At 41.1% G+C, this 19,451-nt stretch overlaps 1 protein-coding gene across 4 annotated transcripts in view; it reads left to right on the top strand.

The window, feature by feature from the left end:
- pxdn (peroxidasin) overlaps window positions 1-11,805 on the top strand; it is a 75,881-nt gene extending 64,076 nt beyond the window's left edge. For all 4 annotated transcript variants that reach the window (XM_030391382.1, XM_030391380.1, XM_030391384.1 and 1 more), the window contains 5 exons: window positions 1,269-1,477; window positions 4,091-4,199; window positions 5,800-5,932; window positions 7,954-8,067; window positions 9,114-11,805. In XM_030391382.1, coding sequence (XP_030247242.1) covers window positions 1,269-1,477; window positions 4,091-4,199; window positions 5,800-5,932; window positions 7,954-8,067; window positions 9,114-9,257 — 709 coding nt within the window. In that variant the 3' untranslated portion in view covers window positions 9,258-11,805. The remainder of the gene's footprint in view (window positions 1-1,268; window positions 1,478-4,090; window positions 4,200-5,799; window positions 5,933-7,953; window positions 8,068-9,113) is intronic.
- The last annotated feature ends 7,646 nt before the right edge of the window (window positions 11,806-19,451 follow it).

Below are 19,451 nucleotides of genomic sequence, written 5' to 3'. Positions count from 1 at the left end.
AAAGAGAAATGTCCCACAAAGCAACGGTAAACCCTAACCCAAACTAAAGTAATGTCTGTCACCGGCAAAAAACTTAACTCCCCGAGTGTTTGTGATGATGCTGCTTCTCTGCGATGGTCAGCCCTCCGGACTGAGACTTCAGTGAACTTTCCCTCCGTCCCCACGAGTGAGAGAGTCAGACAGCTTCCAGTTTACTGATAGCGATTATGTAATTTTGTAATTTAGAGTGAAAAACTTAACTTTGTCATTTTAACAGCATCCATGTGATTATAAACTGTCCACGGGTTTAGATTGACAGTGGGGGACACCGGGGAAACACATTGAAAACACACGCCTCTTTAGTAGCCGCAGCGCCAGCTTTCTGTGTGAATTACACAGAGGTTCGTCTTTAAGGCGGAGATGCTCCGCTCTGTGTGAACCACCAACTGCGGAGAATTGCCGAACTGCCTCTGCGCTATTAATGCGCCTTCTCTGTGTGAAGGGGCAACTGTATGCCTCGGCCCAATTCGCTCTCAGATTGAGGCGTAAATGTTTTATTGCGTCTTTCATTCCTATTATTAGGCTGCAGAGTTACTGACTGTGGGCAAGTCTGGGACTGTAGAGTCAGTATATTCAAAGGTACATGTGCAGTTGGCTACACGCCATCTGGACAATATAACTGACAAAACTCTAATGATTAACTTTTTTCAGTAGATAACGCAGTAATGTAATGGGTTACTTTTTAATGGCAGTAATCTTGTAAAATAACACGTTACTTTTAAAAGTAATGTTACCCAACACTGTCCACCACTAAGTCTGAGGCTGTTCTGTAAATAGCAACTTCTAATCAGCCCATATCAATTTCAGGCTTAAAATGACAACTTCCAGCTATTCATGTCCATTCCAATTTAAGCACCTCCTGAAACCAGATTAAGTCCCACAGATTTCAAGTGCATATCTGTATACAGATATACATATATATATATATATATATATATATATATATATATATATATATATATATATATTTAACAGATACAGATAATGACGGACTCGCAAATCCCAGTTTCAAGCAATATTTTGGTGAGAAGATCCGTCAAAGGTTTTCATTTATATATCTTTTAAAGTGTAATGATCTTTAAAAAGTACAACAATAGAATATCCTGAGCTCTCAGCAGCCATACAACATCCTCACCAGGTGTTTCTCCATCATGAGAAAATGTGACTGTAAAGGAATTTTGATTCATTTTTCATCAGTCACGTCACTCTTTCCTGTCTGCCTTATTCAGGTTCTGGTATGAAAACCCAGGCGTGTTCACTCCAGCCCAGCTCACCCAGCTGAAGCAGGCCTCTCTGACGCGGGTGCTGTGTGACAATGGGGACAACATCACACGTATACAGCAAGATGTGTTCAAGGTGGCTGAGCTGCCACACGGCTACAGCAGCTGTGATGACGTCCCACAGATCGACCTGCGCATGTGGCAGGACTGCTGTGAAGGTAAGACATCACATGTTTTTTATAATTATCAAGAGTTTTGATTTTGGTATAATGAGGATTTCAAAAATGTTGCTCCTGTCTGTGTGGTAGTACAAATAGTAGTAATACTGTTTTAGTAGTAAATAGGCAAATGTGACTGTGTGTGAAACATTGAATAAGAAATTAAATAGGTTAGAGCAGACATTTTTTCAGGCTTCAGCTCATAATGATAAGGTTTGACTATGGAGAAGCTTTGCCCAGGATAATTTTTCTGTGGCTTGAAGAAAGGCAAAACTTCCTTCCATCAAAAAAAAAGTAAGAAATTGTCAGCAGTTGTTGCTCAACAAATGCTTTGGTAACCGAGCAAACCTCCTCTTCCTGAACTCTCATGACATAACCAATGTTGTGCTTTCACAGACTAATTGTGGGGGGAAGAGAGGGTATCTGGAGTTAAATCCTGAATGTTTAAACCTTCCACCCATTGGTGCAGCTGTCAAAGCAGAAAGAAGATGAATGAAGAGGCATCCCCTGCTGTTATAATAAACCAGCACTAGGGTTTGTTGTGATTATTGGCTCTGTATCTTTTATTTGGAGACATGATCAGTTGTGAAATGATTCAGATTATAATCTGAGTAATAAACCGGGTTAACTTTAGGGACTGAAAGCCAGGCAGTAGGTTTTTAACATAAACTATCAGCAATTAACACATTGTGTTTATTGTCCCCCCCCTTTTTTTCACTGAATGCCTACTGAAGTGATGCAAGAAGTATTGAGTGAAAAAGAGCATACAGAGTCAATACAGTTCCAAACAGCCACATTATATTCCCTTGTCTAAACAATGTTTCTGCCATCACTGAAATAAGACATGCCAGTGACAATGAATGAAAATGTTTACTCAAAAGAACATTCAAAGACACTGAGCGGATTTGATCCTCAGTCACATCAGACTTCTGTATCAATTCATAATAGTATTTTGGGATGAATTAATTCTTGCTTGATGTAGTTGCTTGACAAAAAATGTTTTGACACCCTATGATATGAATTATTATATATCATGATCTGTTAGTTGTGTTGTGAGTCTAGCTCAAAGTTGACTTGACTTCCAAGACACTAAACTCATCTGAAATGAGGCACCCTCACCAATTCCTTGAGAACAAGCTACAGTTTACAGAGGATTAAAAACAGATTTTAATAAGCAACATATGATTCTCTAAATAAATCTCCTTTAATCCCACATCCAAACCCTGGTGTTAACACTTCTTTGACAAAATGTACAAGGGAAGAGTTAAACTAATAAATACATACATATATGTGTATATATATATATATATATATATATATATATATATATATATATATATACATATATGTATATATATGTATGTGTGTGTGTACAGCGCAGCAGGGTATGAGCTGTGTGCTCACTAGGGCTGGGTATTGTTAAGAACCTCACGATTCGATTCGATTTCGATTCTTTAGGTCGCAATTCGATTCAATATCGATTCGATTCAATATTGACTTAAATGCTTCGATATCGATTCAGTAATAAGTAGTAATAAACAAATAATTCATTAGAGTACCTGTTGATAATTTTTAAATTCAAAAAAGTAATCTTAAATTTAAATCCTTCCTCTAGGAAGTTCTAGTTCAAATTGAAATGTAAACAAAGGTACTCGATGTGTTTAGTTATAAAATAGTGCAACCATAGTTAAGCTGAGAAAGTGCCATTGTTTCTGGGAATGCATGGTACATTTTTGTCTGACATAAACATAGACATGACCGCACTCCCTCCGCTCTCCGGCTAGACGCCAGGGGGTAAAACATTGACACTGAACCCCCCTCTCTCCCCGGAAGAGAGTGCTACTTGCGGGGGCACGGTGCAGCGCCCAGGGTGAGACCGGCTGCGCTGGGAGTTTACAGCCTCCGAAAGAGCAGTGCGTCAGACATCAGCTAGTTCCGACGGTGTTTCCGCGGCACATCACCCTCTGACCCTCGAGCCAGGTCGCGGGCGAGACGCTTCCAGCTGCTTGAGGTGGGGACCGAGAGGTCCGGCGAGGGATAGCAGGTGGTCACTTGCCCGAATCGATTCAGAGGATTTTATGAATTGATATTGAATTGGGAAAAAATATATTGCAATGCATTGATGAATCGATATTTTTACCCACCCCTAGTGCTCACGCATGTCTGTCAGCATTAGACAGAAAGTCTTTTTGTGTTTGGATAGTCTGTATCTTTTACTGACTGTTGTCTGGTAAATCAAATCTTAAGCCAAGCAGCCTGTTTTTAACTTTACTGAAAAAGGTGAAGCTCTGTGTGGCCTTCATCTTCCTAGCTGTATTACGCCTCTTGATGCTCTTTGCTGATGCTCAGCATGCCCTAGGTGTGTACCGGGGTGTGTGTGTGTGTGTGTGTGTGTGTGTGCATGTGTCTTTTGTGCTCTTTGATGTGGGTAAAGTGATGGCATCATTGCCATGGTAATACAATCTGCCTCAGGTCAGCAAAAAGAAGGTGGCATCAGCAGTCATGGAATAAGAAAATATCACTTGTGCCTGAAAAGCTACATTAGCAATAAAGATGTAGTTATTGTCAATATCAATGAACCACTGTCTTTTGTATTGTGTTTGACCCCAACAGACTGCAGAACCAAAGGTCAGTTCAATGCCCTTTCATACCACTTTAGAGGGCGCAGATCAGCTGAGCAGAGCTACAAAGAGGACAAACCTGCCAGCAGCATCCAGAACAGGTGAAACACTATGACACCAGGAATTAAAGCTTTAACAACACATTTGCTATCAATTTGTGATTATTATGTCACTGACATACTGGACATTAATTTAGCATTGGATTAAGTTAAAGGGATAGTTTGTGTTTTTTGAAGTGGGGTCATATAAAGTACATATCTATAGTCAATCTGTTTCCTACCGTAATCACCGATCAGCGCAGCCTCAGTTTGGAGAAGTAGAGAGCCGCTCCAGCCCAGACGCTCAGCTTTGTACTGCAGTGAACGGGTCCAGAGAAAAAGTGAAAATTAACCACCTAAAACAAGGCTCACCTAAAAAATCTGTAACAGTTCAAGTGTACGTTGTATAGAGAAAATTCACACCGCTTCACATCGCTGTCAGACTGTCCTTTCTTTTGGCACTGCATTTTCTCAACCGTAGAACCTCCGTATCCCTACGCAGTTGCGCTAATGCGTAGGGATACGGAGGTTCTACAGTCTGTGTCTATGTCTGAAATTGTTAAAGGGATATTCCGGTTTAAGTTTAATCCATGGTCTAAATCACCGTGAAACTGTGTTAGACTCCCTCTCGAGAGGTCAAGTTAGCAGACCGCTAATTTACAGAGTTTTATCAACCTCAGAAACGACCGCACGACAACAATACACTGCAGTAAATGGATCCAAATATAAACTGCCACCAAAAAGCCACAAATAATGCTCAGAACAGCACCAAACTTCAGCAACAGTACAAATAGGGTCTCAGCACATAGTCTGGGGCATCTAACCTCCGCTAGCTTAGCTGGATTTCTATTGGGAAGCTAAAAACAGATTTCAACTCTCCTCCATCAGCTTCCGGGTCGGGGAAGTCCCGACGCGACGATTACCGAGTGCGATTAGAAATGCTCAATTCCGTTCTTTTCCCTGTCCGCTGTCGATAATAACTGTTATATGTGTTATATATATGACTATGTGCTGAGATCCTGTTTGTACTGTTGCTGAAGTTTGGTGCTGTTCTGAGCATTATTTGTGGCTTTTTGGTGGCGGTTTATATTTGGATCCATTTACTGCAGTGTATTGTTGTCGTGCGATCGTTTCTGAGGTTGATAAAACTCCGTAAATTAGCGGTCTGCTAACTTGATCTCTCGAGAGGGAGTCTAACACAGTTTCACGGTGTGTTAGACCATGGATTAAATTTACACCGGAATACCCCTCTAAGTTTCGTTTTGATCGAAAGTAAACACACTGTATTTCGCCGCTCGCAGATCACCTGTTGTGCTAATGCGTAGGGATACGGAGGTTCTACGGTTGAGAAAATGTAGTGCCAAAAGAAAGGCCGGTCTGACGGTGATGTAAAGCGCTGTGAATTTTCTCTATACAACGTACACTCGAACCGTTATAGATTTTTTAGGTGAGCCTTGTTTTAGGTGGTTAAATTCACTTTTTCTCTGGACCCGTTCACTGCAGTACAAAGCGGAGCGTCTGGGCTGGAGCGGCTCTCTACTTCTCCAAACTGAGGCTGCGCTGATCGGTGATTACGGTAGGAAACAGATCGACTATAGATATGTACTTTATATGACCCCACTATGTAAAATCTAATATCACGTTTCTACATTTGTCTTTGCAGTCCAGTGGAAGGATCTGTAGAAAGCCTTGTAAATGTTACTGTGACCTCCAAAAAAAGCACTGAACCTTCACTCAGTGACTTCCAGGACTTTGTCTCTGACATGCAGAAGACAATCACAAGTTTACGAAAACAGGTCAGTGTCTGTATCTACACCCACACACATACAGACTCGTCTCTGTACATGCGTTGCCTTGCCTTCCTCCCCTGATTGCCCTGTTCTGCCAGTGGTTTGTTGATAATCTTGATGTCTTTAAACAGGCTTGTGTCTAACGATAAGGTGGTAAAATGCAGAGACACTGGTGGTAATTTAAGCATCCTACTAAGGCAGCCATGCTCACACTTTCTGTCTCTATCTGTCTGTTATGGTTGAAAGATAAGACGGTCATCTACGATCTTGCTGTTTATGCTGATATGAGCATAGTGTGACTGCTGCTGATTCACCATCCACACCACCACTTCTTCAAATCTTTTTCTGAAATCTTCAGCTGTTTCAGGACACAGGTCCCATATATCGTGGGGCGACCGTGGCTCAGGTGGTAGAGCGGGTTGGCCAATGTTCAAAATCCACAAATCCAATCCATTATGTACAGTAACACATAGCTAATGTCGATTGGATAATTGATTACTCATCAAGCAGTTTATGTCTGTCTCTGGTATATAGAGTTAGCATTTTTGGACTTCTGATGCCCTCATTTTGAATGAGTTTTTTAGAATGCGTTTATGGTTAGATGACTGAATATGCTCTGTGGTTAGTTCAGGATTATGCAATTGCTAACATGTGGCTAAAAAGATTCGAGGACATTAAAATGTTAAGGTTGGGTGTTTTTTCTGAATATGCAGAGAATGGTAGCAGAACTTAAGTCCAAGGATGTTTATTGACTATCAGGCAATAGGGAGGAGAATGAGGAGGGCAGGCAGGCAGGGAGGTGTGATCAGGAGACGGCCGAGAGTGTTTTCAGGGGGACTAGAGATGCTGGGAGGCACGCAGAGAGACACTGGGAAAATCTGTTCACGGAAGAAGGAAAAACAAAAGATAGAGTTGCAGTCCAATATCAAAAAGTACTGTAGCAGGAACACTAGTAATGTAACTCGTATATTCACCATGCTTGACAGAACAGTCTGGCACCAGAGTAGTAGAGAGACCAAGTCTGTAATGCAGGAGGTGATGATCTGACGAGGGACAGTTGCATCTTACTGCTGTAGCAGGAACTGGTAGATCTACTGTCAGACACACACGGGGAAGGAGCAGGTGAGGGGAAAGGACAAAACACAAACAAAAAAAACCCAACCACCACGGCAGCCACCGTGATATTAAAAATCATTATGCCAAACACAAAGACGCCTTTACAGGAGAACTTCACTTGCTAAGTATTCTGTCTCAAACTTTTAAACTTGAAATCTCATCTCATTTTTACTTACAAATGACACTGAATGTGTGGCAGTAATTTAAATTATAGTTATTACATTTTATTTTAGGGGCGGCTGTAGCTCAGCGGGTAGAGCAGGTTGACTAATGATCAGAAGATCGCTGGTTCAAATCCCAGCTCCGGGCTGGGCAGAGTTGCATGTCGAAGTGTCCTTGAGCGAGATGCTAAACCCCACGTTGCTCATCAGTGAGGGCCCTGCAATGAGCTGGCAACTTGTCCAGGGAGTACCCTGCCCTCGCCCTGAGACGAGGCTGGGATTGGCTCCAGCAGCAACACCCCGCGACCCCATGGAAAGGGATAAGCGGTTACGGACGATGACGACATTTAATTTTTTTCCATATCACTCTTATTTTACTTTTCACTTACACTAACATATTTATGTGTTGTACTTTTTTAATCATCAATCATTTTCTTTATATGAATGTTGTCATAATGACTACATTTTGTCTTATATAGTAAGTAGAAAGTTAGAGTAAAAGTCTGTGTTTAAAGGGGGATGAATTGTTGTCCTTATAATAGGGAAAGAATTTGATATTGTTCATAATGGTATAATCTCGCACTGAGTGTTAATATTGTACTCATGCAGTGTGAACATTCTCATGTATACTCTATTGTAGTTGGCTTGTGTAGTGTACAATTTGTTGTAAGGGAGAGAGATGGGTTAATGTTGGTGTAACCATAGCAGTGGCTTGTGTGAATAAATGTTAATGTCCTTGTATCTTCACAGATTAAAAGACTTGAGACCCGTCTGAGCAAGACTGACTGTACTGATAGTGAGGGACGTGAGCGAACAGATGGAGATCGGTGGAAGAAGGACTCCTGTACCATATGTGAATGCAGAGTATGTTTGGCATATACATCAAAATGCAGTGCAAAAGTTTAACACACCACACAAACACATGCACACACAGTGCTTAGTCCACTGTGAAAATCTGATCAGGTTTTATTATCTCATTGCGAACAAGCTGTCCATCAGACCCCTTTCATTTGTGAGCGTTTTGGACCAGTTTAAAATGCCCAGTTTCTCTGTGTCTGGTACTCTAGCCAGTGTTTCACCTCCTCCAGTTCCTCTTGGCATTACCCTCGTCCTGGCACTGTTGTCATCAATTTGCACCAGCCACTTGCCTGCCTTTATTCTTTATCTCGGACACTGTTGGCATAGGAGATGGCAGTTATGTGCCAAACCTGGCTTCCTCTGATCCTCCTACTCAATTTTTGCCAGCTTTCACACAGTTTATTTTTGCTCAGTACATGTGATAATACACCTGTTAGCTTCTATTTTGTGTTCTCTCTTTTTCCATGTTTCCTTGCCTCCCTATAATTCGATTTCTTTGCAATAATTAAACCTGGCAGGCAGTAGGACAGTCTGGGAAAGAACAGTTGGGTTCAGCACATCATGCTGTTGCTCTAAACAAAGAACTGTATTGTTCTGTTCAGTCTTGTCATGAGGTATCTCACATGAAGCTCATTTTAGGCAAAATGTTTCAGTTACTTTTCATGCCAAACAAAAGCACAACAGAGAGCCTGGAGAATAACTTCTTACGAAAAACATCTTACAACTACACATGTTGAAATCAATAATTGACACATTACATTCCCATTATTTACATCTGTAAAATGTTTATATTTCTATTCAGACACACTTTCTGATCATATGCATCAGTTTGATCTGTTTTTTGTTGAATGTGTCATGCAGTTGATTGATTTTACATTTGTTGTATTTTAATAGTTTCCATTTGCTCTAGTTTTTGAGTTTTCTTTACTTCCTGTAATTTGGTAACTGTACTGCAGCTGTCCAGTCTCCCCCCACACTGACACAAACATTTCATAGAGTCTTATTTAATAAGGTAATTGACGTGTTGCCCTCTCTTTTCTGACCCCATCCAGAGTGCCCAGGTGACTTGCTTTGTGGAGTCATGTCCACCAGCCGAGTGCAAACGGCCCGTCAAGCTAAAAGATGCCTGCTGCCCACTGTGCCTCAACCAGGCAGATGTTGAGAAGAGGCAAAAAGCAGACATCCATCATGAATAACCCTCAGGACTGCCACCCACCCCCTGATAAACATTCTAATGGCTGAAAGTTATACACTCACATACAGACATCCAGAGAGAGGATGAGACTCATGAAGGTGTGCTTATCCACAGCCTCACTAGACCCAATAGCCTCAGTTTTTTTTCATTTTGTGTCCTTTTGTGTTGAACAAGGGAGGGGGGGATTTTCTTTTCTTTTTGAAATGTTGCCCCCTCCAGGGCCAGCAGCCTGAGGCTCGCTTTGAAAATGCACTGGCAACCAGCCAGTGATCACTAAATGGATTTATTTCTGAACCAATGGCTGGATGGATGGATGGATGGATGGATGGATGGATGGGTGGGTGGATTGTAAACAAGAGGGACAAACGTCTGTAACAGCCTGTTACCAACACTTGGTGACACAACGCGGGGCTACCTGTCGTCAACAAGCAGGAAAGGGAAGTAGATTGAAAGGTGGCAGCCATTTTGTTGTCTCACAAAAGTTTCTCAGGTTAGAGATGCCGAAAACTGGTGCTATTCCCCCCCCCCCACCCCCCCATCAATGAATTAATCACTAAATACAAACCTTCAAAGTATTGTCTTTTGTATGCAAAGCAACCTATATACACTCAGTATATGCCTTCATATGATAAACCACGACTGAGAGGCCGATTTTATTCAAACTAAAAGACTTTTTATGAATAGATTTTCTTCATCTTTTAATCCAAGGTGCTTTATATCATGTTATGAATATGTATTTTTTTCTTCCCTTTTTGTATAAAAATGCTTACATATGAAGATAATGTGAAGCCCTACGAAAATGTTTGTAATGCAAAAGAGATGTCTACTGATTACTGCTCCTCTCTCCATGGACAACTTGGTTAACTAACTTCTTGTCTCTGCTGGCCTGTCCTGAACTTGAGTGAGGTGGAGCCGTGTAGCGCTCCCCATTGCAGGACACTCAAACCAGCTCTTGCACTGTTGTGCTATTTTCCAAGTTTCATTTTGCTTTCAGAAAGCAGTGAAAGAATAATATCCATTTTTACCACTGTAATGTTGTGAACTTTGTCCCAGTATTTTCCTCAGCCTCACAAAGCCAAATGTAAGATTTAGTTACTTCTAAAATGACATAACAGCATGTGTGTATCTCTGAAACTATGTATGAATGTTGTCTTGAGGTCAGGATTTAGCCTTTGGTACTGCTATCTCTACCACAGCAGTATTCTTCTGGCCTCCTCACAGATCTGTTTCTTCATGCATAGTCATTAGTCCACAGACTGCACACAACTGAAGGACTGTAACTGTTAACTGTTCTTCTCTGCTGTTGTGGACCTGCACCACTTTAGACAAGGACACGCTTGCATGCATTCCTTTGTCAGGTATTCACTTTGACTCCACCTTTTCCCTTTTTAAGGAATTTGCTCATGTTTGTACAGGATTTGGACATTTCCCCCCTGTGAGGACCATCTTCAGTGGTGGTATAGGTTAGGAATGCTCACCCTGCTCATTTTTCTTTTCCATGTTAAAGTTTTTGAGACTAGGGTGATGTCTTTCAGCAGAGCATGTGTGGAGCGCAGGCTTCTCTAGCCCTCTGACCCTCATTCCGTTGTAATGGAAGCCATATGAGAGGGGAAGCGAGGGTAATGTTGGGGGAGGGGTGCAGATGATTGGGATATACTGTCAATCAAAACAAGTCTCTGCCATCTTTGTGAGACAGTTTTATTCCTCTGACTGTCAGCTGGTATACATGTGTAAACAAGTTACTGTACTGTTAAGACAAATGCCTCTTGTGCTTTGCACTGGCTTGCTTAGTGTACGTCATGTTTCTGTTTTCCTGTTTTGCTTTGCTCCTAATTATGGCAAAGCGGCTGCAGCTGCAGTGTTCCTTTCCATTGTTGTCTATATATGGTAACGTCCTGAGCAAGCGTCTGTCGCTAAACAGAAATTATACCCTTCAGAATGTTCCATTCAGGATTCCACATGGATTATGGGCCACGCAGTCGCACTGGTAAATTGGTATCATATCATATGTTTAAACAGGTATGTGTTTACAGTTGTGTATTTTATGCTCTATTACTCTCTGACTGTGGCTCCTCCAGTAACAACTGTATGAACATATCCTATTCATGTTCACCAATGTGTGTTTGTTTTACTAAATTTAGTTTTTTGAGATATTTCACAAATTTTGTGTATGAATGAGCTTGTTTGTTGCTCCTCAGCAGGCTAGATGCATTTTGGCAAGTGTCCCAAAGCACTGTGAACTCCGTTTGTTACCAGTCTTCATATTCATATACTTGTTGTATTAGTTCATTTTTTATTTCCTGTTTTCACCATACTTCCCTCTCTTTTTATTCCCACCCAAAAAAAGTGTCTCAAGTGTCGATGGAATGCACTGCTCCCCAAGACTGAACATGCTTTACCTACACTGTCCCTCAACCAGTGGTCAATGTGGATATAATAGTACCTATTATGACATTTGTATTGTATGTTTGCCAAAGAATGGTTTGCACTGTAATGTATGCCTCTCGACAGTAAAAATAAATAAATAAGCCACATTTGAATTATAGTTATACATGTTGATGGCTGTCCTTTGTCAGCTCCTGTGCTTTGCAGTACTACTGAACAACAGATGAGATCAGTCCGAAGGATGTGACTTGTCAAGGTTTATTGATGCTGCTACAGTGCTCAAACATTTGGAGATTTTGATCTTGCTTAAAACAAAGAGTTTTGCTCTAAACATCAAATATATTTAAAAACCATGCAGGTTCATTCTTAAGTTGTTTAAGCTGTTTGTCATGGACAGCAAGGTTGGATTAATGTGGACAATTCATTTAGTAACTAACTATAGAATTAATCTGGTACACTGTATTTGGTACTCAGATTTACTTTTTAGTAGTTGCCACAATTCCATAGAAGCCTAAAGTGCCTTTTCATAGCTAACTTACCATAACCTGTGTTCTCTTATTTTAAGGCATGCTAGTGGCATGATTTAAAGGAGGGCACTCTTGGCCTGAAATTCCTGGTTACCTGAAGATAAATCCAAAAGATTTAGGTGATGATTTAGACTTTGGGGCGACCGTGGCTCAGGTGGTAGAGTAGGTCGGCCTATGTTTGGAGGGGCGGCGGTTCGATCCCCGCCCCTGCCAACTGTGCCATGGGCAAGACACTTAACCCACCTTGCCTCATGTGAATGTGTATGACTGCTGTATGTTTGAGGTGGTCGTTTGCGCCTCTGTCAGGGCAGCTGTGGCTACTTTGTAGTTTACCACCACCAGTATGACTGTGTATGTATGAATGAATGGAACCTGGAACCCTGTGAGGCGCTTTGAGTACCTAGACAAGCGCCATACAAATCCTATCCATTGAGGTTGACATTTGTAGTTTTGGGTGAAATGTCTGAATAACTATTTAATGGATTGCCATGAATTTCGGTAAAGACATTGATGTTTCCTTTAGGGCTCAAGAGTAATACAATGGTAACTACTTGAATGATCCCTTAACCTTTCTTTTAAATCATCAGGTCAAAATGTACGTAGAACTGATAAGTAACAGCTAATTAGTAAATGCTAGCACTGTGGATGCTGAATATATTAATGTGAAATGTATATTATTTGTTATCAGTTTACAGTGATGTTGTTATAGCCAATAAATAGAGCTGATAATACGGAGCCAGTTTGCTTTCATTGGCATGACAAGCGCAGCATCAATACATTTCAATATAGTTGGTGGCGGTACACACCTTTAAAGTTGCTTTGCAGTCTGCCAATAAATGAAGAAAAAGAAGGGCTTATGATGTCAATCTGCTGCACATGGGTGGAACCACACAATGTAGACTGGAGAGCCAAATAGTCTGGATGCTTTTTATACAGTTTGAGAGAGGGAGAACAAGATTTTAATTTGCAATACATGTTCCACAAGGATTCAGAGAGGAGGGGGAAAGCCTACAAATTTAACACAACAAACATTATTATGGTATATGATATCATATAATCTTTTCTCTTAGACATAGATGCTCAGGTGTGCAGAAACCAGAGGTTATGACTAAAAGAAGAAATAATAGAAACAACTTAAATGATCTGTTATCAGTATTGGCCACAAGAAGCAAATTATTTTCTGTTATCTGTACTGCTTAAAAAAATCCCATACTATGCATGCTAAACTACTACATTTCTGTACACCTGCAAAACATGAATATGTTATCAATGTCAATGTGACCATGTAAGCATGCTAACAAAGCATAGCATTTTGTTCAAAATACAGCTGCACAGAGCTGCTAGACTGCACACTCAGTTGCCTAAAAAATGATTATATTGATTATGAAAAGAGTTGCTAAGATAACTGACTTATGGAATAATCAACAGTTTTGCTTCAAAATAGAGCACACAGAAGATCCTTAACAACTTTGCTAAATTGTTCTCCGTTGTATTGCTCTCTCCTGTTAGCCACGTTTTGACAGAGGAGACAACACTATCTAACGTGTCTCCAAACAGAAAACAGCTGTGAAGTATTTTGGGAAGGATGTTTGCAAGGTGAGTAATATTAACCACTGTAGAGGCCTGAGAACCTAACAATGTGAATTTGAATCTGTCTCAGACTGTTGGTCACATGTTGTCCGGCACACAAACTCACATACTGTTGTTATGGCTGTTTTTTGTGACAAATTATGTCTGCTCTGGAATGCGTTACTTTCAGATAAAAACTACGGAAGCATACGTGTATTTATGTTGATCAGTACTGACTTGAAAACGGCTTTTCCCTTTTATCTCTGCTTCCACCAATCTCCATCCCCCTTATTTTGTTTCCTCCTTCCATGTCTGTCCCCCAGCCCTCTTTACTTCTCCCTGTAGACTCAGGATGGGCAGCTGGGCCAGAGAGTGGACAGAGCCTCTGGAAAACTGAACAAGGAAATGAGGTTTCCAGTGGCTTTACCGATAACAGCGCCTTTATCTGCTTGCCAGGCAGGAAAAGACATTATCACCCTGACAACAAGGGACCTACCTTAGTCAGAGTAATAGGTCTTTACCGGGGAGATAAACATGAATACACACACTTCCTCTGGGCTGTTCTCTGCAGTAGTTTCCCTTCCCTTTATCAACAGCCAAAGTTCAAGGTTGTTGTCTAAATGAAACCTCTGCTGTTTAGTTCAATCTGATTATCCAAGTAAGGAAGTGCTCTAGGTGTCTGAAGCTAGATTGTAGGCAAACAATACAACACACAGAAATGGCCTCCAAGAAACTTTATCAGAGCACAACATTTGCCTGAATGAGACTGAAGTCTTCTAGATCTAAAATTCCCGCCCAGTACTTGGCAGATCATGAAGCAGACTACAGAGAAGAGGCATAGGACTGTGGCTTTCAGGGTCTTGACAGGACACAAGCCTGCAGCTGCACAAGCCTGGCTACCCAACAGGAGTCTCACTTCCCACTCATTACGTACTGGAATTTCATTTAGGCAATTGGCTTTTCGTGTTGCACCTCTCACTCGCCAAGGTGGGGAATTTTTTCCCCTCACCAATGGAACGTCACTCTCATTTCAAGAGCGAGGTGGATGAAAGAGAAAGAAAGGTGTCCCGCTGGGGGGAAATAGGTTGTGCATCCCAGGACTCAAAGGACTGCAGCAATGGCTTGTCACTTCCACTGGGTGGGATATGTCATGAGATGGCTTCCCGCTTGTGTTTTTGGCTGACACACAACCCTACTGACTTTACAGTGCAGGTGTTTGTACTGTATGAGTAAAATGGTTTGGAAAAGTGACTGTTTTACCTGCCTGGAATTGCAAGGGATGCAATCTATTGGAAGTCTTAAAGTTGTTTTGATTTAAACTATGTCTTGATCATCTGAGGAACATGCTGAGTGTAACAGTTGCCATTTTATTGACCCTGTCATAGTGACAGAGTGTGTTTAAAATTTTGTCACGGCACATTTAGGGTTCTATGTATATAGCTTTTATTTGTTTCTTACTGTGTAGAATAAATTATATATGGAAAGTACATTAACAGTGCTCAGTATATTGATTGGTGGATCAATAGATGGTGATAATAGAGTCTTTTACACACCTTAGAAAATACAGTACGTGTTAACTCTATGGTACAGTACCATAGGGTAGTATTGTGTGGTAAATCTATGGTACAGTACCACAGGTTCTGTGATACATTACAAGAGAATTTGCTGTACCTGTGGTACTGTAAGGTCATGCCACGTGAATATTACAGAAACATTCTCCAATACTACAGGAAATTTTTGTAAGGGTATGTTAAAATGTTGATCAACATTACAGCAGAAATAAACATGTTTAAAGCCAGGTACAAACAACAGTTGTGGTTTATATAGCTAATTTCCCCTCTGTATGACGGTACCATGGTTGAAGCTTTATATAACTCACTCAATTGAATTATGTTAAGACATCCATGCCCACATTCCTACCTCCTCATCAGTTCCTGACGTCATTCTCAGCTTTTTGTTGTTTCCAACTCCCATCGTTTAAGTTACACTAATTTGATTTACAGCTGTAACTCAATGCCAAATAGCTTACTCTTTTCCCAGGTCTATTAACTGTAATTGCCTAAACTGAATGGATCCTTTCACTGAAATGTAGGCAAAACAGATCAACAGATAAGATGAGGTAAGTTATCTTGATCATCATGTATTGATGTGATCATGTTGAATATTTGTGTGCGAGAGCTGGGCAATGATTTTAAGTCATTCTTGCTGATAGAACACTAAGCTAATCGCATGTGAGGTCTGGATGAATGCTGGTAGATGACTGACTGGCAGATGGGATGACTCAGTGCGTGACTCACTGGTTGATTTGCCAGCATTCCTCAGTGGACTCCAGCGGGGTACAGTCTGACCCAGCGTGATAATCCCCTTGCTGCCAGGACCCCTAATCAGTTCTCCTCTTGACCTGAAATGGGCTAGCTAATGGATAAGCCAACCTGACACAGCAAAGGCATGTATGCTCACACGCACACTGTACAACATCTCTGTCTTCCTTTATAAAAGATATTCTGGTCAAGATATATTAACTTGACTGGCATTGTCTTCACAGAGAAGGCTAAAATTTGAGTTTTGTCCGATGAGAAGACTCTGTGTTTAGCACGAGATGGGAGGGTGGTTTTTTGAGAGGCTCCACTTCCTCCTTCAAAAATTGACAATGTAAGTATATATTTTGCTGTGAGGAAGTTGCTAAACTTGACAGTATAAGCTATTAATGCACAGCGGAACCATGGTGAAACCAACCAAAACTAAACACACTGTAAAGCATACTTCAACAGACAGAACGACTGGAGAAGCGAAAACTGACGGCAACCTGCTAGCAGCGACAAGTTACTATGCCAAACGAGGCGCCGACAACGACTGACATTATGTCTGCTATCAAGCGGCTGAATTACAACATTGACTCGTAAGTTTGAGTTTTCAGTGCATCCATCACTTGTCTGAGACAGTCAATGGATGACATAGAGCAAAGAGTAATCTCAAACAAAGGTGGCCTGAAAGAGCATGAGACTCGAATTATAAATCTGGAGAATCAGTGTTCAAGATTGGCAGAGGAGGGCAGGATGTTCAGTGAATGTGTGGATAACCTCCTCTTGCAGTCCAGATGACAAAACATTTGGATCACAGGTGTTAAAGAGGGTATGGAGAAGGGCAACCCTACAGACTTTGTTAAAGTTTATACCAACAGTTCTAGGAGAAAAAAAAACTTTTAAAACAAACCTGTTAAGGTGGACTGCGCACACACGGTGACGGCAGCGTTAACAGATGGCCATCCATGTCAACTTCCTGCACAGATACATCATGACTCGGTAAAGGAACTTATACTGAGGCTCTGCTCACAGAAATTTCCTTTACAATATGAGGGAGCACAGATCTTTATTTTAACCGACCGACCAACAGTGGTTTGATAACATCAGGACCAGATGCAAAGCTGCGGAGGTGAGATGTGGGTTCTGTTCTGTGGGATAGGACAATCACACATTCAACAACTCGAAATATGCTGAGATATTTGTGGGTGACAGGTGACCACGCTAGCTAAGCTGGCCATTGTAAAGGAAACTAAAGACATCTTATTTTTCGTGTTAGTCTAAAAATGAATGGAAGCGAAAAACGGACTGTCACGGTATATTAGGGGCTCGGAAGGATTGGACTCCGATGGGGGTGGGAGGAGGGAGGCAGAGGTCTCTGAGGGACGAAGCACAGTGTTATATTAAGTTATATTGATCGCATGAAGGTGTTTATATGTTCTTGCATTTATATAGACCAAGTTCATAAATCCTACTCTAGGATTGATACTAAGCTGTTAGAATCTAGCAATACCGCAATATCTTGATAAGTGATCATGTTCCCATGTCACTAGATATTGGATTTAACAACTGTAATATTACACTCAGTAGAATCTGGTTGAACCCAGAAGTGGACACAAGGCTGGGGCAGGATGAAAGGTTATTTATTTGAACACAATTGAATTCACAGCCGATGAGGGTTTGAGCTTGAGGCGGCTGGAGACTGGGTCCAAGAGATAAAGGGCGACTGGGTGAGGTAGTTCACGGTGTCACTGAGGAGCTGCGTGGTGTGTAGCCGCTTGGAAGAGCACAGAACAGATGAAACGCTGCAGTGGCGCTAAGGAATCGGTACACTGAAGCACAGGAGGTCATTGTAGACAAAGCAAGACGAAGTTACTCGCTGCACTGGAAAACACAGGTGCACCAGAGTAAGCCTATAAAACAAGAAAACAACAAGAAATTTCATTCCCATTGCACTGTAAAGTGAAATTCAAATTCGCTATTAAAGAATTCCCAAATAATAACCCACAGAGCCCTGATGGATAAACTATGGAATTCTAAAAGTTTTTCTCAAAGGAATAATCACCATAACTGTTGTGTATCTTTAAGCATGCTGCATTAAGTGGCAAACTGTTCCAAATGCTCCATAAAGCAAATATTTCAATAATCCTATAAAAAGACTGGGATTGAGCTAGAAGCTCCGTCTTAGGAACATGTCACTTCTCCCTAATGAATCAAAGTTGATCAGCAAACTTCTAGCCAACCATTTGAAAAAGTATATCCAGGCAATTGTGTACCCTGATCAAACGTGTTTTATTCCCAATAGACATATTCATTTCAGCCTTTGACATCTGTTTATTTATCATCTGCTAAACACAATATAGTTGTAATTTCAGTGGACGCTCAGAAGGCCTTTGATCATGTCGACACCTTCCCAATATGGAGGACTAAACCTGACATAAGTATAAATAAATAAATAAATGCATAAATAAATACATAAATAAATAAATGCTGAAATAAATAAATAAATGTATAAATAAATGCATAAATAAATAAATAAACGAATACATAAATGAATAAATAAATAAGTGCTGAAATAAATGTATAAATAAATAAATAAAAGTATAAATAAAAGAATAAATGCTTTTATTTATTTCTCCATTTCTGTTAACCTACATTTATTTATTTCTGTATTTCTGTTCACCTACATTTATTTATTTCTGTATTTCTGTGTCCATATGTAAATGAGGAGGTAGGAGGTCCTAACCTCAGTCAAGAGCATGATTGGTTACAGGAGTTTGCTCGATGAGGGTCTACTACTTCTGCCTTACAAGCGGCGCTGATTCCTATACACTGTACAGGAATGTTGCTGGCTACCAGCAAGCCCGCTCAGCTAGCTGTTAGCTGCAGTGGTTGACATTTGTTCATGTAGCTCTGGTTTAGTAATGAATTTGACTGGCGTTCATTTTAACTTGCGAGGGTCCCAGGTGTGCTGGTGGTGTGGTTTGAGAATCCCGTGTGGAGAGAGAGGGGTCCTCAGCCATGTCCGCTAACCAGGAAAAACATTCTGCACATCGCTCCAAGTCATGTATGTGTGTATTCTAGACGAGCGCTACAGAGCACAAATTGTCCAAAAGTGCATGTTGTCGGTCTCATATCTTTGTCGTGAATCTCTGTACTCTCAAACAGCTCATGGGTGGAACAGTATTAAGCAGTTGTTCACGACGAGCGGCTCGAGAGCGGCATGGAGACCGCTGTTAGCTCTTATGTTAGCTGTTAGCAGTTAGCTTTTAGCTGTTGGCTGCTCGCTGTAGCGCTGAGAGCGTAGCGTCCAGGTTAACTGTTGACACCTGTTACCATCGAGAGTCAGATACATGTCTGGGCTTTCCTATGAACCATTGTCGCTACTGGTGTTTGTATCACAGGCTGGATGTC

Source organism: Sparus aurata, chromosome 16, assembly GCF_900880675.1.
Source record: "Sparus aurata chromosome 16, fSpaAur1.1, whole genome shotgun sequence".
NCBI classification, from domain to species: domain Eukaryota; kingdom Metazoa; phylum Chordata; class Actinopteri; order Spariformes; family Sparidae; genus Sparus; species Sparus aurata.
Note: the sequence above shows the minus strand (reverse complement) of the source record. Positions and strands in the feature narration are given on the sequence as shown.